Source organism: Lemur catta, chromosome 1 (assembly GCF_020740605.2).
Source record: "Lemur catta isolate mLemCat1 chromosome 1, mLemCat1.pri, whole genome shotgun sequence".
Classification (NCBI taxonomy): domain Eukaryota; kingdom Metazoa; phylum Chordata; class Mammalia; order Primates; family Lemuridae; genus Lemur; species Lemur catta.
The window spans coordinates 184824009-184846936 of NC_059128.1; the positions used below are offsets into that span (position 1 = coordinate 184824009).

At 35.6% G+C, this 22928-nt stretch overlaps 1 protein-coding gene across 3 annotated transcripts in view; it reads left to right on the forward strand.

Annotated features, from left to right (window-relative positions):
• The window catches only part of MME (membrane metalloendopeptidase), a 91109-nt gene that overhangs the window by 46641 nt on the left and 21540 nt on the right, over window positions 1-22928 (forward strand). For all 3 annotated transcript variants that reach the window (XM_045539514.1, XM_045539513.1, XM_045539515.1), the window contains exons 10-17: window positions 1377-1478; window positions 2922-3058; window positions 3168-3261; window positions 4420-4548; window positions 5310-5408; window positions 8451-8531; window positions 9844-9947; window positions 21047-21105. In XM_045539514.1, coding sequence (XP_045395470.1) covers window positions 1377-1478; window positions 2922-3058; window positions 3168-3261; window positions 4420-4548; window positions 5310-5408; window positions 8451-8531; window positions 9844-9947; window positions 21047-21105 — 805 coding nt within the window. The remainder of the gene's footprint in view (window positions 1-1376; window positions 1479-2921; window positions 3059-3167; window positions 3262-4419; window positions 4549-5309; window positions 5409-8450; window positions 8532-9843; window positions 9948-21046; window positions 21106-22928) is intronic.

Below are 22928 nucleotides of genomic sequence, written 5' to 3' on the forward strand. Positions count from 1 at the left end.
ATGGCAGTGATGGGTTACATGTGGTTCTCTGTTGGAAACAGAATTGTTAGAGGAGAACAATCCTGCTCTGGGTTTTTACCACTTACACCTTCTCAGACCATGTTTTCTTTTTTTTCTTTTCTTTTTTTTTTTTTTTTTTTGAGACAGAGTCTCATTCTGTTGTTGTGAGTAGATAGAGTGCCGTGGCATCAGCCTAGCTCACAGCAACCTCAAACTCCTGGGTTTAAGCAATCTCCTGCCTCAGCCTCCTGAGTAGCTGGGACTACAGGCACACACCACGACACCCAGCTAATTTTTCTATTTTTAGTAGAGATAGGGTCTCACTCTTGCTCAGGCTTGTCTCGAACTCCTGAGCTCAAGCAATCCTCCCACCTTGGCCTCCCAGAGTGCTAGGATTACAGGCGTGAGCCACCATGCCCAGCCCCATGTTTTCCTTTGACCAGCCTCAGCTCTGTAGCAGTTCGATCTTACTCAGAATTATGTATCTATATTTTTACTCGTCTTAGACTCTGAGATTAGCAATGGGGTCTTAGCCATATATGAAACACATATGTATCTCTAACAATATCCAGCATAGTATTCCATGCAGGAGATATTCAATAAATAATTATTGTCAATAAAAGAAAAAATAAGTGACCTAAAGGGGAAATTGGAGCTATTGTCACTGAGAAATAATTCTCATTTTAAACCTTTATCTTTTGTCTCTTCTCACTTAAAATTGCTTTCACTCATTTCAACCAGTAGTTAGGGAGTCACAATTGCAATTTTCTTTTTTTCTTTTTTTAATTCTGTGAGGAAGAAAAATTGGATGTTGTTGTATTTAGAGCACCAAACTGTTCAGACAGGGTGGGAGAACAGTCACAAAAGTAGATGGTTTTACCTTTCTCTTCAGATAACTTGCAACCTAACTGTGCTATGTACTAGCAATTTTCTGTTACTTGCCATAAATTCTTGTAAAAACTGTTGTGCTTTTTTTCCCTGAGTGAATTTTAAGTAGGACACTGAATGATAGTGGTGGCGGTGGGGGAGATTGAGTGTTTGAGAGAGAAATTGGAAATGACTATATCCAAGAAAGTTATAATGAAACAGCTACAGACACAACTGAGCTGGCCATGAGCCATAGCCTACAAATATTGTTATGTGGCTTGGCAGTTGTCAAAATATAGAAAGATTTTGGAAGAATTTTAAACTTGGCACTGCAGCCAAATCTCAATAATTGTTACTGTTTGAAATTTCATTTTTTAATATGACAAAATAAATTATAAAACAAGTAAATCAAATTATACTGTACCTATTTTATATTTTTTCTCATACATAGTTATATTTTTCTAAAGAATTCTTAATTCTAAAATAGTGATCAAAAATTAAATCCATAGGCTACAACTAAATCCGAAGATCGAAATGATCCAATGCTTCTTTATAACAAAATGACGTTGGCCCAGGTCCAAAATAACTTTTCACTGGAGATCAATGGGAAGGTAAGTGGCAAATTTTATGTAGCCTCTTATTGTGCCATTTTCTAAAATTATATCATTGAAATACCATTTTTAAAATTCATTGATTTCTTATTTATTAAAATAAATTGAACTTCAAAATGAATTTAGAGGACACCAGCCTTATAACTTTATGAAAAAAACTACTTGAAAACATTATGTATATATTAAGTTGGAGTGAATTTCAAAGGTAAAACTCCTTTTAAAGCAGCTAGCTGTACAATAATGTTAGAAAATATCATAGAAAAGGGTTAGGAAAACATTAAAACTGAAAATCTTTCTGAGAGCCCATTAAGTAGTCATCAAACTTGGACAAACAATAAAAGCACTATATTTCTTTTTAACTGCTAAAAAGGATCATTTGCTCATAGAATTTTCCATATTCTCATCAAGGCCATCTACCGAGGTATTCAGAACAATAATAGAGAACTAGAATACAGAAGTGAGTAGAAAATCTCTCTCATAGATTCTATTTGTAAACACTCATTGACTTCTTTTTGCTTAGCTAGTATCCAATAATTTCTTCTGGGGCCTGTGCATTTATTCTCTTGTACTAGTTGATGTACATAGTTGAGAAATGAAGCAACATCCGTGGGAAAATCGACAAACTACCACAGTCAGTGATGGAATTCTCTTTTGCACTAATTCTAGTAAATAAAGACTTTTTAAAAGGCATAACTTATTGAGTTAGACATTTCTTACATACAACTTTTTAATATAATAAATGTTTAATAAATTTGTTTTGAAAGTATGGTCCAAACCACCAAGGAAATGAAGAAAAGTATATAGAATAGCACCTCATACTAGAAAGACAAGATTCTATCTTTTGACATCTCCAAACTTAGCTTCTGAAGTTTAAAAACTGCATGCCCGTAGACTCAATAGTTTAAAATGTGGGATTTTTTTGGTTTGACTTCATAACATCATTGTATCTTTGTTATAACAATGTGTTTTTGTTTACAGCAAGATCTCCAGTGGTATTTATTACTGTATTTAAATAGATTGTTTATTAATATCCACTTTTAAAAGATAAACATTTTATACACATTTTCATTTGTACATAAACCAAAAAAGCTTTATTTGTAAAGCTTTCTTTTTCTTATTTTTTTATATTGGTTAGACCAAGAATATGGCATTGAGCCTAATTCTAGTTGTATGTTCTCCAAGCTTAGAGGCTTTATTTTTGCTCTTAAATGGTTAATTTAATACTGCTATCTACATAATTATGTTGCAGAACTAATTTTTATTCAAAAATTGATTGAAACAATTGAGGTAAAATCCCAAACAAATATCAGACTGAGCATTGTGATAATGTTTAATGATGCAACTGACATCCTTTAATGTCTGATCTTCTAACAATAATTGAGTCTTGAAACCGGGAAGAGAAATCCATAATTACTGAATGTTTTATGCCTGCTTTTTTTTCAGCCATTCAGCTGGTCAAATTTCACAAATGAAATTATGTCAACTGTGAATATTAATATTCCAAATGAGGAAGATGTGGTTGTTTATGCTCCAGAATATTTAACCAAACTTAAGCCTATACTTACCAAATATTCTGCCAGGTAGGTATGCCACAGTGTCCATGTCGTCAAAGTTTACATTTCATATCACTCTTTAGAAGCTTTGCAGCCTCATCTTTTCTGTTGCTGGGTGGTGGGTTTTTTTATACAGAGATCTTCAAAATTTAATGTCCTGGCGGTTCATAATGGATCTTGTAAGCAGCCTCAGCCGAAACTACAAGGAGTCCAGAAATGCTTTCCGCAAGGTGAAGAAAAAATCTCTCTTTTCTTAAGACGTAAAGCATAAGGTGATACATGGTTATAAAGACTTGCCATGTATGACTGCTAGAGTGTGGTGAACTTTGCCAAGGGACAAAATGCCAAATGTTGACTATTTTGCACATGTTTAGGATATGGTGCCTAGGAAAGACATCAGTCTTCATGGGCTTTACCATCCTGTGATAGTCTATGTGGCACCATGATTGCATTGCCCTGTAAGGAGTTTCATTTGGTTATTTGAGCAGTTCATGAAAGAATACTGCCTTGATTTTTTTGTTGTTGTTGTGTTAAAAGTAATTGCAGGGGTATCTATCTCAATCAACTTGATTTTCAGGTGCCCATTGCACACTGGACTGATTTTCAGGTGCTCATTGCACACAGATGGACTGCAGTGACGTGGACAACCCATTGAGAGCACACCTTCCCGGACATAACTTTGAGGCCTCTTCTTAGGCTGTACCTACTTTATTTAAACAATCATCATTTTAGTCCTGTTGTGAGGGGAGTAGGCAGCAGGAATTGAGGCAGGAGAGATTCTAGCAAACATATTGGTTGGCGTCCTGGAAACAAAATATCTCTGATTGATTGACATTTCCAGCTTTTAACCTTAAAAACAAAATGTAGACACATTTTTTAAAATTCAATAATGTAAAAATGGTATTGTGCTAAAATTTTCCTTGCCTAAATTAATCCCCTTATATAGATTTATACACATACAATTCTTCTATGTACCTGAAGTTCAGCTAACACATTAAAAAGCAGGAATGTGTTTTCTTCTTGTATACCAGATTTCCCCCCTGTTACACTGTTACATTTATTGAACATTACCTCACATTTATGTTTATGCAATGGTTACAATGTTGTATTTTTTATACCTTTCTAGGATGATATTACCTTGCAATAGCCAAAAGTTCTAGTGGGACATGCAACTGAAAATATACCTTGTTTTCAGATTACATATAAGTAAACAATCCAGTCAGGTTGCATTTTATCAGAGGCTAGGGGCTTGTGCCTTGTGAGGAGAACCAATGAATATCGCAAGAACTTAGAGGAGACATAAAGAATAGTCATGTGAAATTTGTGCTCTTACCATACTCCAGCCCTCTACTCCTGATCAAATGCCATTTCCTCTTTCTCTTCCATAGGCCCTTTATGGCACAACTTCAGAAACGGCAGCTTGGAGACGTTGTGCGAACTACGTCAATGGGAATATGGAAAATGCCGTGGGAAGGCTTTATGTGGAGGCGGCGTTTGCTGGAGAGAGTAAACATGTGGTAACATTTTCAGAACAATACACCATCAGTTACACAGTCCTATCAGTTTGCATTGATGGACAGTTACAGTTGTCCATCGTGTGGCTAAAATTGTATTAATTAAGCAGAGAAACTCTGAATCATAATATGCCACTATTTTTCAGTAAATCTCACTGTACCTTCCCCAATGGCCTAGTTATGTTTCTGCTCCTAAGATTGTTCAGTCCAAAGCCAACTCTCCATTTTCCAGAAGGAGTATATTCAAGGAACCCAGTCACCTGGGCTATTGATAGTCATTTATAAACTCTTCTATTATCAAAATTGACCAAGAATTGTTGTTTTTTTAAAAACTTAAAAGGTAAACCAGGGTTTATTTGAAGTGTAAGAAATGCATTCCATAACTGAAATCAAGACAATGGAACTTGATATAGTGAAAGAATCTATTGAAATGCTACTTCATGTTTAGCTAAACCATTATGGTAATGACAACTAATACTTTGTGTTAGTTCTTCTCATTTGATAGTGGAAACCATTACATTCTGAAGATGACTTTTTAAATTAATTTATATGTTAAGACCTAGTTAATCAGAAGTGTTGATAGTAGCAATATTCCTTAAAAAAATATAATGATCCCATATATCCATTTGTTTAGGTCTCAGTTCGTCTATAAAGTACCACAGTATTGAGTCGCATAACGACAGCGTGTAGCTCTGATTTTTAAAGTTTGTGTTACAAAGAATGAATTAATGACCTAAATTTGTCTTCTGTTCTTTTGATTTGAGGTTGAGGATTTGATTGCCCAGATCCGGGAAGTTTTTATTCAGACTTTAGATGACCTCACTTGGATGGATGCAGAAACGAAGAAGAGAGCTGAAGAAAAGGTAAAGAGCAAGCAAGACTAAACGGGTAAAGAAAAAAAATTTTGTAGGAAAAGATTAACTTTAAAAATATTTAGGAAAAAATATAATCAAGGATTGTATAAAACATTATAAGCTCCTCCAAGATGTAATGTTTCCAAGAACAGTTTTCATGGATAAAGATATTTTTTCTATGATTTCCATTTTTTAATCTCTGCAGCCAATATCCACGTTCCATGTTCAGTTTAAAACTTTGAAAGTGCTACTATTTTCCTTTTGTTCAAGGAAGACCTTGGAAAATAAGAGGAAAATCCTGTATGAACAAATAAAGAATTAAAAGATACTATATCAACAGTTCATACTTTTTCTCCTTTTATAAAACATATCTGAAAGGTCTCTATAAATGGCTAGAAATGTTTCTTCAATGTATAATGCAGGATTCTGGTTATACTTTTAAAATGTGTCCTATTTAGCTTTTTATATGACCTAGCAAGAAAAAATATTAAATTTCTGTTCAAGCAAATGTAAAGTAGTGCATTATTTGTATGTTATAAAATCAATAATTAAAGGGATGTTGAAGAAGCCTTTTTATGACTATTTCTATCTCCTCTTAATGTGCAGCTTTTATTGAGACTTTTAATACCTTGCATAAGAATAAGTGGGATTTCTAAGAAAATTGTTGGTTTAGATTTACTGTGATCATTTGTCTTTATATTAAAACTAGGGGGAACATGCGCTGTGAAAACTGTGAGCATGCTTTATGAGCAACGATTCACATGCAACCTAACTATTCCTCCATAGTTAGAGTGGGGGAAAAAACAGACCATTCTTTGGATTGATATAGGAGTCCATAATATAAATTTTATTTTAGTAATATAATCAACCTCTGCCCTAGTTTTCTTTCAGAATTGAATCAAATTAAATTTAATCAAATGGAAAGACTATCATTTTTCAGGTGTCCAAGAGCCCTGAGTGGGTGAACACTAGCATTTAGACCCCCAAGCACAGCTATCTTTCCATCACTCTGGCCAGTTCCCCAGATGTTCAGGCTAGATTTGCTCCTTTCATGTTGTAGCTATCCATGCCATGGTTCTGCCTGGTGTAGCCAACTGAATTGTTCTAGATCAGCATTTCTAAAGTGGCATCATAAAATACTGGACCTGTGAGTTGTTCCACAAGAGTCCCATGGTCAAAAGTGTTTAATAAACACTTCTTGTAGGAGGGCTTCTCTCATCCCACCCTAAGCTAGGTTCCATGCTCCTAGGGTGTGATTTTTATGGCACCATACATCACAGTTGGAAGTTAATATTTATTTCACCGCCTATTATTGCTTTTCATGGTAAATTCTATGGGGAAAGAAAATTCCGCCTAGCATTATATTCTCTGCCCTTTACAAAGTGCCTGGCTCTTAGTAGACACTTGAACATATGTTGAATGAATAAATCAACAAATGAATTCCTCCTCTTGTACACTTACAATAACCTAAGATTCTAACTTTTGAGTCTAATCTGTTTTCAATTATAAGAAGCCCTGCAATAAAGAAACCTGCTTAATGTTTTTGCTACAATATTTACCCAAAGTATTTGACAATACATCTTTTTTATGTAGTACCACTTGTGTTCTGTAGAATTTGTGTCCCTTAGAACACTATTTAGAGAAATGCCTTCTAGGAAATAAAACATAATTGAGAGGCCGGGCACGGTGGCTCACGCCTGTAATCCTAGCACTCTGGGAGGCCGAGGCGGGTGGATCGCTCGAGGTCAGGAGTTCAAGACCAGCCTCAGCAAGAGCGAGACCCCATCTCTACTAAAAAAAAAAATAGAAAGAAATTATCTGGCCAACTAAAATACAGATATAGAAAAAATTAGCCGGGTATGGTGGTGCATGCCTGTAGTCCCAGCTACTCGGGAGGCTAAGGCAGGAGGATCGCTTGAGGCCAGGAATTTGATGTTGCTGTGAGCTAGGCTGACGCCACGGCACTCACTCTAGCCCGGGCAACAAAGTGAGACTCTGTCTCAAAAAAAAAAATATATATATATATATATACATATATACATATACATATATATATATAATTGAGAAAGGCTGGATTTGTAATGAGTTAATGGTTGGAAATCTACAAGAAAATGGGCTTGGCCTAAACGACTTCAGTGACACATATGTTGCCTGATCCACTGGGGAAATCCTGTGCTCATGTGATAGATTTGTAACAAAACCTCATCCATTTGATGGCAAGCCAAGCAACTCATAGATACAGGCTGAATTCCCCATGAAAAATTTAAATTTACTAAATTATTTAAGAACAATATATGATAGAATCAAAAGTCAAGTATCTTTGGGAAAATCAAGAGAGAATAAAAAATTAAAAATAGGAATAGCAAGTAGTAAACAAGTGGTGATAATGAAATTACAAAAATAAATAAAACAAACCATTTTAAAATAATAAACATAGTAGACTATTAGAAATAGTAGTAGTAAATGGTAACTATGAGCTGGGATAACAGGGAACACACTGTTTTTCACTTGTTTAATTAATGTCATTCATTTTAACTTGAGAAGATAGGTACACTGACTTTGGAGAACAAAGGAGAGCATAAAAACTCCAGGAAACAATATTTAGGAAGAATATTAGCACTAAACCTGTAAGACCATATCTGTTTTCTCAGCCAAATCAATGAAGTGGAAAGATCATTATAACCTGCTAGACTGGAAGCTCTAAATATTACCCCTTCTGTAAAACTGAAGAAAACAATCTTTCAAAGAGAAAGTTCATAGAAGTTCAATACATGTGGAACAATGACTTCGGCTAGTTTTCTTTCTTTTTTTTTTTTTTGAGAAAGCTGCAACCTATAAGAATAGGGCATTAGAAGCTAAATTTCAGACCCCTTTCTTTTGAACCCCAGGAAGAAAGGAGCCATGGCAAAGATCTCTGCTTAAGTGTTGTCAGATACTCTTTTTGTGAACAGTATGGATCAAGTTATTCAATTTCTAGTCACGGGCAAATTATAATGTTTGTACCTGAAAGTTACATAATCATTTTTACATTCAATATTATAATTTTCATAGGCCTTAGCAATTAAAGAAAGGATCGGCTATCCTGATGACATTATTTCGAATGATAACAAACTGAATAATGAGTACCAGGAGGTAAGTCTCCATAAAGACTCTGTGCTAATGACACCTGGGGCTGGTGGCAATATCATCTTTCGCTACGGGTTGCCAGAAATTATGGGAAGCAGTCTAAAACCCTGGGTCTTACTATATAAGACCTTTAACATTGATGCCAGAACTATGTTTGTTTTAGCCTTTTGTTTCATTAGCTTGGACTCTATTTGGTTTCTGTTATTTTAGTTTCCGTACATATCATTTTAGGTATAGTAAGGAAAATCTGGTGTCCTTTAAAGAGGATCAAGGGGTAGACATCAAGGTGATGGGCAGCAGGCAGCCGTCCAGCTCCCTATCACATAGATCTCATGCACACCTGAAAAGTCGAAGCTTCGGTTTTCCTTCCACTTTCTAATTATTCCCCCCACTGGATAAACCAGTTCATGCTTCTTCTATTTAAAAAAAAAAAAAAAAAACAACTAATACTTGAGAACTGGAAACTAGTTTATTCTCCCCGGTAATACAACAATTAAAAGGGAAGAGAGTTGATTAATGCCACTACAGTACTGATTTCAGACTCAGCCGTTGCTCAGGTCCTGTTGCTAATCTTGTGGTAACAACTATTTGATACCGTGGTGACAACAAGGTGATCCTTGTCCAGGTTCAGGGATGGTAATCATTCCTCACCCATCCATTACCAGCCTAACATGGTGGTTTGCATGCCATAGTGCCCTCTCCTCCTTTTCCATTTGCAGGAAAACTTCTCTTTCTGTTTTAAACGAGCAAGCTGCAGCTTGCAAGCCTGCAAGGTCTTTATGACAGGGGTGTAGTGGCTAAAAGAATAGACTCCAGCCAAGTATTTTGGGTTCAAATCACAGTTCTACCACCTGTTTAAACTTGGGCAAGTGATTAAACTGTATCTCAATTTCCTCAACTTTAAAATGGAGACGGTAGCTTTTGCTCATAGGATTACTGCAAGTACTAAGCAAATATAATACATATTTAACGTACTTAGAACAGTACTTGGCACATAGTATGTACTAAATAAGAATGTGCTGTTAGCATTATTTGTTATGTGAGGATTAATGTCAACATAGTGAGGTTTGTTTGACACTTGGTTTCATTTCATTAATTATAAAAGAATGGGCGGACACTGTGATTTGGCTAGAGCAATACTGACCTGTAATATAGAACTAGGCTAATTGGAATGAAATCCTTCTTTGGTAAGTTTCTTAATGCTCTCTGTTAGCTTTATTAAATCATAGAATTTAATAAAATATACCTTATGTTATTTAGAAAAAATTTTGAAGATACTGGTTTTAATATTTCTCCCCAAATCTCTTACATAATATAGTTGAACTACAAAGAAGATGAATACTTTGAGAACATAATCCAAAATTTGAAATTCGGCCAAAGTAAACAACTAAAGAAGCTCCGAGAAAAGGTGGACAAGGATGAGTATGTATATTCCAGTTTCTAACCTGTTCATTCAGAATAGGGCTTTTCCCTCCCTTCTTTGTTAGATTAAGAAAAAGAGCCTGGCTTAGAAAAATGTTAAAAACTACAATGTCCTCTTTCTATTGAGAACCTCTAAAAGCATATAATTATATTATATTAAAGATACAGGTCAGGAATTTAACCAAATTTAAATTTTTTCATTAAGATATCCTCAGACTTGCCTATTTCTTTAGTTTCTTCTTATATCATTGCCAGTCCTTCAATTTATTTGTGAACAAGTTTCTCAAAAACACCTTAATTTAAGTAACCTAACCCATAGCTCCTTTATACCTTCTCTTAGACCTCGCTCTATATTAAGTATTTTCTTCTGCTAACAGCCCTCCCTTTTTTCTATCAGTCAGGAATCCTACAATTCCATCCCCTTCCTGGATTGGTTCATGGAACACTTTTCTTAGCTCTGCAAATAAATACCAGGAACCATTCTCATTCATAGCCTTGAAATGTTCTTAATTTCTGCTTATTAGTGACACAAGTGCTTCATAATAACTATTAGTTTAGTGTTTATTTTTTAACTAAATAGATGTATTTAACACATTTATCAGCATGTGCATTTGTGCACTTAAATCCCTAGAACTTTTTTCCCCTAGGCTGTTAGCCCCTTTAGAACAGGGGCTGTTCTTTCTGACTGTAAGGTCTTAGCATCCAGCACATAGAAGGTTCTCAGTTAAAACTGAATTGATGAGTGAATGAGCATGTGAAAAATAAATATGCTAACTTGATTTGTGTAACTATTAATAACACAATAACATGCTAAAGAAGTACTTTCATGCATTCATTTATTCTTTAATTCATTCACTTATTTAACTAATAATTTGAAATACTAAGTCCAGGTGTCTTTGGGCACTGGGGGAATCAAAGGTAAACTTTGATTATATTGCATTACAACAGCAGAAAGTGGACAAGATATGATGTAATAAACCATGCCACAGGGAGGGAAATATGCCAAGAAAAGTACAAAGTGCGGTGAGATTGTTTGATAACAAGACCGTTCTGTTCTCAGTAAAACAAGTACAGGTTGGACAAAATTACTAATGGAAATGCAGATAAATTTTAACTCTTAGTCAACATTTTGAACTCTTGCAACACTGAAGTGCCCTGAAAAAGAGTGACTCTTTTGCTGACTTCTAGCTTTATATTGGAGCAAACATTGTGTTGTCTGACTCTAAAAATGGGGCTGCAAATATCATAGGAGATACAGTGTTCCATCTGGGAAAGAACACGTTTGGTTTTATATTATAATAAAGTTATCAAATCCCGTCTCTAGAAACCCATAAAAAGTTGTCAAAAGGAATACTCTAGGTAGATTTATCAACTGATAAGTTTCTTAGAAGTCTGAATATTTTTATTTCTTTAAAAATACAAATAGTTAGACTTAATAATCATTAGCATTATGAAATATCTCCAGACAAATATTGTCAAATATTCTTTCTGAAATGGCAAAATAACCTGTGCTGATAGGACACCAGAAGATTTCTTCAGAATTTTAAAAATAGTTGTTTAATTATTGCTTGATGTTTTCTTAATAACTTACATTGTTTATTCTCTTTCATCATATGGGCTGATTTTCTGAGTCCTCTTTTAAAGATAGATAATCGAAAGTCAAAATTGTATAGAAGATTTTAATGAATATTTGGTCAATTACATGCACACTTCAGTAGTACTTTGTGGGTTCTTTCTATGAGCTTCTGATAGTCATAAGTGCAAAATAACTTCTAAGATCTTCTCTACCATACAGTGCCAGCTTTACTTCCTTCTTTGTCTTCTGCCTGTATACAGGAAATAAAGGGTCAAAACTCTGGCTACATGCTAGAATCACCTGGGTACCATTAAAAAAATACTGATTCCCCAGTACCACCACCCTAGATTGTGACATAATTGCTTTGTGTCTGGGACCCAGGTGCTAGTATTCTTCTAAAGTACCACCTCACATGTGAGAACCCTGAGTTAGTGTTAGTTCCTTTTCCGATTGTATCATTCTTATTCATATTTAATTTTATGGAATTTTTCACGAGATGATGCCTTTAATGTGACAATTTAAGCTTCAAATTTATTTTTGTCTTCCAAAATAATCAGAAGCACTCTTGACAGTAATTGCATCAAATCGTTAGGACTGAGCCCTATAGGATACAACATAATAAAAGTTCCTCTTATTTTATTGAAATTTCTTATAGTGAACATTTCTGACTTACTTTGTATCCGTTTAATAGCAATAAAGTCACTACCCTATATTCTTTCCTTTTTTATGTAGCACCAAGTTTAAGTCCTCACTGCATATGTTCAAAAGATAATCTCTACTTCGTTCATATGGCCTGTAGTTACATCTTGGAGAATTATATTTTCAGATGCTCAAGCTCCTCCCTCCTAACGTCTTGTGGGAGAAATACATGTGCAAACCCAAAACTGAGAGAACGGAAATGAGACAATATAACCGAGGGTTATATTGTAGGATACTTTAGAGAAATGATGATGCATTAAATTTTCAAGGCAGCAATTCATTTAAACAAATTCAATTAGCCAACTAGTAAACTTCTAGACATTTCCTATTCCCACTCCATATGCTCTCATTTGAGCAAACACATACACTTCTTGACATCTTCTACCATTGTTATGACAGCTGAATATTTGTATCTGACTCAGTTCCATTTGCTGAGCTCGAGACTCAGATGTCTAGCTGCTTATGAAGCATCTCCATGGAGATATCTCATTGACCCTACAAGCACAGCATTTGCCATTTAATCAAAATTAATGATCTTGTCTCCCCATATCTACCCATTTCTAACAATATCCATCTTGTTACTCCCAAGACAGAAACCAGGGACTCAAATCATCCTAGACTAAGCCCTTTCTGTCATCCCTGACATCTACAGAGATATCTAATTTAAATCTCCCTATAAAAAAAATTCTACATCCACCAGTGCTATTCAAATATTATATGGGAGTGGGAGGATCTCCACCTCACCATCCCCATTGTCACTTCCTTAATTCAGACATTGCTCATTGTTCACCAGAGTTATTTCAATTTTGTTTTCTAATTTTTATCACCAATCATCTTATAAATCTCTAGTTTATCCTCCATTCTACTGCCCTAGAGATTTTTGTAAGACATAAATTGAGTCATATCACTTCCAGACAAAAATCCTTCAAAATATCCCTGTTTGTTTCCAGAAGCATGACCTATTTAAAAAGAGGTCCAAGGCTCTTCGTAACTCCCACTAGTTCTCCAGAAGTCCTTTAGATTCTCCTTATCCCCTACCAGTGCCCAAAGCTTCAGCCATATGAATTACTTCCAAATAATTCGTCTTTTTCCCCTCTTGGTTTCATGCCTTGGACCACTCTGTCCTGCCCTTGTTCATCTAACAGAAACCTACATATGGTTTGACTCAGCTTCCGTGTTCCCCCCTTACTCATAGCACCCATTACATGTTTGTCTTCACTTTGTGCCTGCACTATACCTTGTACATTCTAGCCAAAGTACCAGTACATTTTACTACATTTAGTTTCTGTAGCCCATGTTGAAAGCAGAAAGATATCTTTGTGTCAACAGAGCTTGAAAACTAATGAATAGAATGTAGACACTTCATAAATGTTTATGAGGTGAATAAATGATAAAATAGCCAGTTTGTAATGCTGATAAGGCTAACTCAGCTGCTAAAATGAAAATTGTCACATTCAAGCATTTCACCATCGTGGCTGGTAAAGATGTGCAACATTGACCTTACCAAATTCAAAAAATTGCAGAAGTCAAAAGTCTGCAGGTGATACACCCAAGTTAATCATTTGGCTGCAAGGGCTTCCTTCTGCCCGTATGGGCAGCCAGCACCTACAAAGGATAGGGATTTAAATTTAAAAAGCCTTTGGTTGTGGTTTCTGAGTGCCTCGTATGTGTTCCCAAAATTATCTCAAACATTATGTCTTCTAAGTATTTGGTGCCAGTTTGTAAAGAATTTCAAACACATATTATCAAATAGAAATAGTGCTGAATTAGGAGATTATTCACTTAGAGTTCATAGAACAAACATAAACCTCTAAAGAAAAAAGATATACAAGAAAAAACAAAATGAATCTCTTTTGCTGGGTTTAGACACGATGTTGTTTTGCTAGATTCTCAGGACAGAACTTTCTGGGATATAATTGTGACAGGGAGTGCTAGTGTTTGTGAATCATGACTGTTGAGCCCTGGAGTTACTGTTCATAAACTACAAAGACTTATTTCATTGCTGCATCTATCCTGCTGTTATGCAGCAAAATAAAAACACACTGACATTGACAGGAGCCAATTCAATAAAGATTTATTGAGCAGCTACTATGTGCAAAGCACTGTGCTAAATACAGTAGAGGATAAAGAGATGAATAGGATGTTGCCCTTCACTCGGGAGCAAGAGGTAGGTGAGTAAAAATTAAATCTGATGAAAGACAGCATTTGCTGTGCTATTACAAGGAAACAAAGTGCTACAACAGCACTTTCTTTAAACTACAATTAAACCTTTACTTATTGGCAAAACATTCTCTGAAAACAATATGTCAGCATTTAAATTAATACTGGGGTGAACAGAGGATTCACTAAACACAAACAAAACAAAAATGGGTGGCTCATTTCTGTCTTTCCGTGTTTTCTTCAGGCTTGCAGTTTTTTCTAATCTGGGCTAATTGAATGGTGGCAAGCCCCTGAAATAAGTGGACCTCCCCACACCCCCACCCCGAAGCTGGCAGCTCAATAGCTGTGACTCTGGTTCTTCCTGAAAGGCCAGCACCACCAACAATGGCAGGGCAGTTGGCACCCTGTGAAGTGACACCATAGTTTTGCCACTGCAATGAATCTCTAATACTCTTTTAGTGCCCCAGTTTGGCCAGTTACCATCTGTGGTCTTTTAAAAGCCATGCAGTTTCCTTACTTACAAAATGAGCAGGATGCCTTAGACAGTATAATGTGTCTAAGGTTCTTTCTAGCACTAAAATTCTGTGGCCCTTACTATGAAGTTTTGATAAGAGCCATAACATTTTCCTCCTGGGCTTCTCCACATCAAGTAACACAAGAGAAAAAGAACATATTATTGAGAGGTAGGAAAGTACCTCACTTCTTTCAAAAATATCCCTTCTGATTTTTCCCCTTCACTCATGTTTCTATAATCAGCCGCCTTTCAAATTAAGTCCTGTATTATTCAACTTGGATAGCAAAAAAAAAAAAAAAAATAGTTATATAGGACTTTTATGGGTGAATGTGATGGCACAGAGGTGGAAAGTCGACAGAATCCGTCCAGGGTGGGCATGCAAAGTGCTGGACACTCAAAGAAACAAATGGATCTCCATAGGTGTAGATGCGGGATGATTTGTAAAAAAGATTATTTGACTCAGCAAGTATTACTCAGCCAGAAAGACCCTGAATATGAGATAGTTAGACTAAACCTGAACAAATCATTCTAAATTTCCATGACAGTATGTGCCATGGTATGCTCATGTTCTGCACATGAGCATAAATAAAAATTTTAGATTTCCATATTTTGTACTCCCATTAGCCAACAAAGACTTTGAGGTTTTTCAATGTATTTTAGGATTGTAAGCAAAATACATTTTATCAGCAAAAACATTTCTGCTTTTAAATTAGCATCTGAGGAGGGATCCTATTTGGTTTTGTTTTCAGAGGGGGAAGGGGAAGTAGAGAGGAAAGGTAAATAATTTAAAGATTTAAGTTTTAGGTAGTTCTTTTAAAATACATATATCATCTTCAAACAAGACAATCAAAAGTTCCCACACTTCCATTTAAACTGGGAGAACTTTGCAAAATAATACTGGTACTTTGATTCCAGTGTAATCTCCGGAGAGGATGTTGTCCAGATGGTACATGGCCGCCAATTGTCACTGCTCTGTGCAGTGTGCATAGCAGTGGTGCCCTCCAGCCTCCAAAAGTCACAGGGTGAGCAATGAGTTAGCACGCTGGCGGACTGGAGGACCCATTGATATGCCACAGCCCAGATATTTATTAAGTGCCTACTGTGTTCCCAACGCTGGTCTAAGACCTAGGGATTCAATTAAGAACAAAACATGGAACATCCCTGCCTTCATGGAGTTACCTTCTAATAAGCTAGGCAGGCAAGAGCCTTATGTCAAATTATGTCAGTGCTAAGGCTTATATAGGATGGAAGAGGTTTCAGATCTTTCCTGGAAGTTCCCAGGATTACTTTAAATCAACAGAAAAAGTCACCGAAAGAAAACTCTGACAGAAATGATCCACCCACCCACATGTCTCCAAAATAGGAAATTTCTCTGAACTTAGCATACCACGTGTGTGTGCGCACATACATGCATGTACACATGTATAAAGTGATTTAAGACTAGAAAGATTGTGCCTTGTTGCCAAATTGGAACCACACACAAATAACTGATAACATCTAGGAAGAAAATCAGAGTAGTGATTTTCTGTTACCCTTTGTTGAAAGAAAAGTGGATTCTCTGTTTAGTGTCCGAATGAGAGTCCTGGCCTCAGACAGATTCAGGTGAGTCAGAGTGTAGTACTTCAGTTGTGTTAACAACTCTGATGCAACAGCAGTGAACAGTTTAATGAAGTTCCTTGGTCGTACTGTGCATCTGCTTTCGGGAAAAACATTGCACCTTATGGAACAAAGGAATGACCATGTGCTATGGGAGTCAGGGTAGGAGAGTTGACCTGAGTCAGGATTCCTGCTTTGTCTTTTATTAGCTATGTTAACTTAGATAACCTCAGAATCCTAATTTCTCCTTTATAAACTGGAAATAATAACATCTACTTTTGCCTTGAATGGCTGTGTTGTATGTGGTATAATGTGCCTGGCGTGTAACTTAGGTGCTGATTAAATACTAGCTATTGTAGTTGTTGTAGTCTAGGCATGATGGGTCTTCTAGAATTAGGTCAGGGTGGTATAGAGACCAGCATCCTAAAGACTTTTAAGGGAAGGGGGATCCTAAGTGTGAAACAGTAGTAAGAAACGATCATCTTCATTTTTAAAGAGAATGGCAAGATAAAGGCCTTAGTCAGTATAATAAAATTTTCTGTATGATGCAGATCAGCAGCTTAGAAGTAGGAGATTTGATTGGAAGCTAAGCAAATTCTCATTCTCCTTATTTTAAATGTTCTTTTTCCAGTTATATCACTTGGCTTATATGTGTACTAGGAAAAAGAGTTTAATAATCATACTGTGCCTCACTTTCTACACCTGCAAATTGTAGGTGCCATCTATATTATATGGATGGTTTGAAATGTGAATGAAAGTATATAGGAAGCTTTGAAGTCTTGACAAGAGAATATTGATAAATGTAAAGGATTATAGTGATTATTGTGATCACAAGATAAAAATTCTTTCCACTCAGGGATACTTGAGGAAGACACAGAAAAACTATCATATTGCACTGCTAATTTCAAAGGAATTGTCTTGAGACTACTAGATGCTGAGAAATTGAACACTTGCAGGAAAGGCATATGAACAATTTTGTTGTCTTAAGTTTTACAGTTACACAGGAGTGGATGAAAGAGAAATTTATTCCAGGTGCCTTTGCAATCCTGTGGGTTTATTATACCCAACATGCTGTAGGATCAGTCTGTTGGCTTCTGCTTTTCTTCCCTGCTATGAAAATGATGTCCGTGCACTTTCATTTCATCACCGCTAAGCTTCTTCAGGGTAATAAGAGACAGAGGAGAAACACCTGGTCCCTCTCTCAGGTGTATTTCAGTTATATTTCCTACCCATGCTGTTAGTTCAGCTTTGAGGGCCTTGCTGCTTGTAGCGGCCCCTCTTTGTTTTACTATTGAATGCCCCCCAAAAAGAATAAGCTTACCTGACAAAATTACATTTCAGAAATTAAAAATAAAGTTTCTTACTTCCTGCTCTCCCACTCTTCACTTTATACCACATGCACCCACACATATAGACCCCTGGAGAAAGGAACAGAAAGGGAAGAGCACAGTACTTTGGCTTCATCTCTCAGGAGTGATACTGCTCTGTGGAGGCTGTTTGTGTGTGGCTGCACTTTAAGGGTATCTCCAAGTAACCTGTACTAACCATCATTTTAGGGCAAGAATCACCACTATCTGATTTGCTCTTCTGTGTGTACATTTTCTCTTCTCTGTGCTGCTTTCAAAGTCAAATTCTTCTGTGTTCCATATATGGACGCTTCTCTATTTATGAAGACTGCCACCAAATCAGAAGAACTTATTTTGTTACATCACTGTTTAAATTTGAAAAGCATTTTCTTTGCCCTGTTAATTTAGCTCTAACATTAACGTAGTGAGATATTTCATGATTGACCACAAATATTAGGCATTCAGTCTATAGCTGTGTTACCATTACCTTGCTTAAGGTGTAATGATCTAATCACAGTACTTCAAGTTCTGAAGGGACAAAATGTTCTGTGCTTTTGAATCAGGATAATTCCCCAGAGTGGTCTGAGGTTGCATCATGAAAGATCTCTAGAAAGAAAAGGCAAATATCACGCACTCGTGTTCTGTAAACCCAACCACCATAATTCTAATTTTATTTGCGTGTTCTATGGCCATAAATAGCTACCCATTTTCCTGTAGGTATAATTCACAGGGGACATTTTAATATCCAAAACTCTCCCTACTGGAAAGTTACAAACATTAATCAAAATGTAATCTTAAAGCCCTTAAAAACACTGTAACAGAAGAGGAGAAAAGCACTAAAACAAAAGATATGACATTTATTTTTACAAAGGCAATAAACACAAGATGGGTAATATCATATAAACTTCCTTCATCTATGTCCTGCTTTTGAGATCTATTGTTGTCAGAAACATCAGTTTTGTATATCTAGTTCCTCTCCTCTGTAATAACACTTAATTTAAAAACAATTTGGATTGGCATCTTTTCAATTTCTTCTAGAAGTTTTGACTAGTCCGGAGCCAAACAATTTGAAGTATTATTTGTAATTACCCATAAAAGTCCATGCAGAATTTACTGTCACTAAATCAGAAGTTCTTAAGTGAGAAACTGAACCCTAAAACCAGTAAGACCTGGAAACACATTAAATTAACTTTTATAGTAATTATAATTTTAATAATTATAAGCTGTTTACATATAAAATTTGCTGCCATTTTTGCTATCAGAATTTTCAGGACACATCAGAAATACATGTTACAAGTCATTCAAGGAACAATATTTTCCTCAGGAGTAGTGTGAGCACATTTTCCATTTGGGCCTTTTGTCTGGCAAATTGGAACCATGTTTGAACCTACATCATAGTAACTGTGTAAATAGACATAAACATAGTTATATTATTCTTCCTGATCATAATTTTTGTTTACATAAATATTTTCTCTTATAATATTTCCTAGTCACACAAATGAAATCTATTCATTCTATGTAGTTTCTGATCTCTCGATTGTAGTCTAATGTCCCTGGGTTTACAAATAAGTGTTTTTCTTGTGAATCACCACAAATTATGCGGGAAGCAAGTGGAGTTTAATTAAAATAAATAAAATTATATTCTTGTAATCATCAACCTGCAAGAAGTATTAAAATGTTGATGACTTGGCTGTATCAGTGCCCCCATCCTGTTTAAAATGTTTTCTCCATTTAAAGCAACAACAGTAAAAAACTAAGAAAGAAACACGTTTATCAACCATTCTTCCTCATCTCCAAGCTTATTTTCTTTCTAAAGAAAATTCACAGAAATGTTAACTGGGTTTTTTAAAATGTCTCAAATCCCTTTTATGCAAAGTCTTAGTCATAGTATTGGAGAAGACAACACCCATACTTACTCAGAATTTACCAGAAAGTTGTTATATATGGCCCTTTGCCAGTTGTTTTTAAGAGATCAAAATAGGACTCACCTCTGACATCCCACAATAGTTACTGATATTGTAACTAAAATGCTGATTTGGGCAGATGACTTTGTAATGCTTACCTAATGAAGCAGGGTCTGGAAACAATTCTGATTTAACCTTACTGTACTAATTACTGTAACTCTTTCTGTGAGTAGGATGATAATTGTCACACTTTGCCCTAAAAGTAGAATAACCACAATAAAGCCATTAGATAGTAATATACAATAGTCTTAAGTGTATGCATGTGTGCCAACATTTAAGAGGTTATCTGAAGTCAAAGTGTCCATTTTTCAGTGAGCATATGACAATATATGTAAGTCTGTTGAGATGAGAATACTATTCCTGTTGCACAAAAGTTCTAAACACATGATTATTGATGGACAGTCTTCATAACTTCTGAGCAGAATGACATGGAAACATTGGCTCCTGTCCTTCAGCCCTCAAATTATCATCTGGGAGCTATTTTTATCATTTTATCAGTCTTGTGTTATAATTACTTATGTGTCTTTCTCATCTCCTCAACTAAACTAGAGTCTCCTGAAGTCAGCAACTGTATTTTATAAAATTTCTAGGTTCTATACAGAGCCTAAAACATGGTATAGACAAACAAACTCTACTTAAGAACTACCTGGGTTTCATTTCAGAGTCATAAAAATATATCTTTGCTCAATTAGGAATGTTGGATTTTTAAAAAAATAAATTCAAATGACAATAATCAGAGGCACATTACTCCAATCTAACTACCTGAGATAGCTTAATTCCCTAAAAGGCTCTTTATAAATCAAGAATTAAATTGTTTTAAATATGCTTGAATCTGAAGTTTTAAGAACCTGTACTTCAATATTCTGTCAACTGATCCAGAATTATTGGCATAGTTACCTAGTCTCAGGAACATAAAGCTAAATACATTTCAATCTAATCTTAACTCATTGCAATTTCTGAAAAAATACACGTTAATAGGTTTTGCACTGTCAGATGCCTCCACAAAAATGCATGCAAATAAAATAACAGATTGCAGACCTGGATGTGATATATGCCAGTGTTTTCAAGAAATAGAAATACTTTCAAATGAGCTCCCACCTAGTAAGCTAATTTTAATTTGTTGATCATATTTCAAATAGAAAGTTAAAAGTCATCTAGGAATAGTAATAATGCTTTTATTATGGTGAGCAGATTGAATCAGGTAATGCAGTATCATTTGTAACGAGTTCTTATGTTTTTTACAGGTGGATAAGTGGAGCAGCTGTAGTCAATGCATTTTATTCTTCAGGCAGAAATCAGATAGGTAAGATGTATTCCTAAATAATTCTTTAATATTTCTCTACTATTCCCAATCAGTAGTGCATTGTATGAGCAATTTACAATACTCTCAAATAGGCACAGCTGAAACTGAGTCATTGATTTATTTATTTATTTTATAGTAGACGAAGCAATCTAATTTATTATAGTTCTGGTGGTATAATACAATTTTTTTATTCTTATTTCAGCATATTGTGGGGGTACAAAAGTTTAGGTTACATATATTGCTCTTGCCCCCAGCCCCAAGTCAGAGCTTCAAAGGTGTCCATCCCCTAGACAGTGCATCGCACACTCATTACGTATGTATACACGCATCCCCTCCCCAACGCACATCTGCCCTACACCCAATCAATGTTATTCCTGAATGTGCTCTTAGGTGATGATCAGGGAAACCAATGTGATGGTGAGTACATGTGGTGCTTATTTTTCCATTCTTGGGATACTTCACTTAGTAGAATGGTTTCCAACTTTTTCCAGGAAAATACAAGAGGTGCTATATCACCATTGTTTCTTATAGCTGAGTAGTACTCCATGGTATACATATACCACATTTTATTAATCCACTCATGTATTGATGGGCACTTGGGTTGTTTCCACATCTTCGCAATTGTGAATTGTGCTGCTATAAACATTCAGTTGCAGATATCTTTGTTACAGAATGTCTTTTGTTCTTTTGGGTAGATGCCCAATAATGGGATTGCTGGATCAAATGGTAGGTCTACTTGTATCTGTTTAAGGTATCTCCATATTGCTTTCCACAGAGGTTGCACTAGTTTGCAGTCCCACCAGCAGTGTATGAGTGTTCCTGTCTCTCCACATCCACGCCAGCATTTGTTGTTATGGGACTTTTTAATAAAGGCCATTCTCACTGGAGTTAAGTGATATCTCATTGTGGTTTTGATTTGCATTTCCCTGATGATTAAAGATGTTGAACATTTTTTCACATGTTTTTTGGCCATTCCTCTGTCTTCTTTTGAAAAATTTCTGTTCATGTCCTTTGCCCACTTTTTGATAGCATTGATTTATTGAATATACTTCTTGAAAATAAGTGCATCCATGTACCTCTTTTCACTATAATAGGAAATTTTAATTTTATTGTTGGTTGGTTACTTTTTTTTAATTTCAAAATATAATAGTGGCACAAATGTTTTTGGTTAACTGGGTCCCTTTTGTAATGTTTAAGTCAGGGCTGTAAGTGTGCCCATCACCCAGATTGTGTTCATTGTACCTGTTAGGTATGTTTTACTTATCCCCTCCTCCCCTGTACTCCATGCTTGATTTTCACTGAGTTTTTCTTCCCTCTGTGCACATGTGTGCTCATCAGTCAGTTACAATTTAATGGTGAGTACATATGGTGTTTGTTTTTCCATTCTTGAGAGACTTCACTTAGATTAGTAGTCCCTGGTTCCATCCAAATTGCTGCAAAAGGCATTAATTCATCCTTTTTATGGCTGAGTAGAACTCCATGGTTTACATATACCACATTTTGTTAATCTACTCATGAACTGATGGCGACTTGACCTGATTCCACATCTTTGCAATTGTGATGTACTGCAATAAACATTCAAGTGCAGGTGTCTTCTTGATAAAATGACTTCTTTTCCTTTGTGTAAATACCCAGTAGTAGGATTGCTGCATTGAATGATAGATTTCTTTTAAGTTCTTTGAGAAATCTCAATACTGTTGTTCACAGAGGTTGTATTAATTTGCAGTTCCACCAACAGTGTATAAGTGTTCCTTTTTCTCAGCATCCAAGCCAGCATCTATTGTTTTTAGACTTTTTAATAAAAGCCATTCTAACTGGGGTAA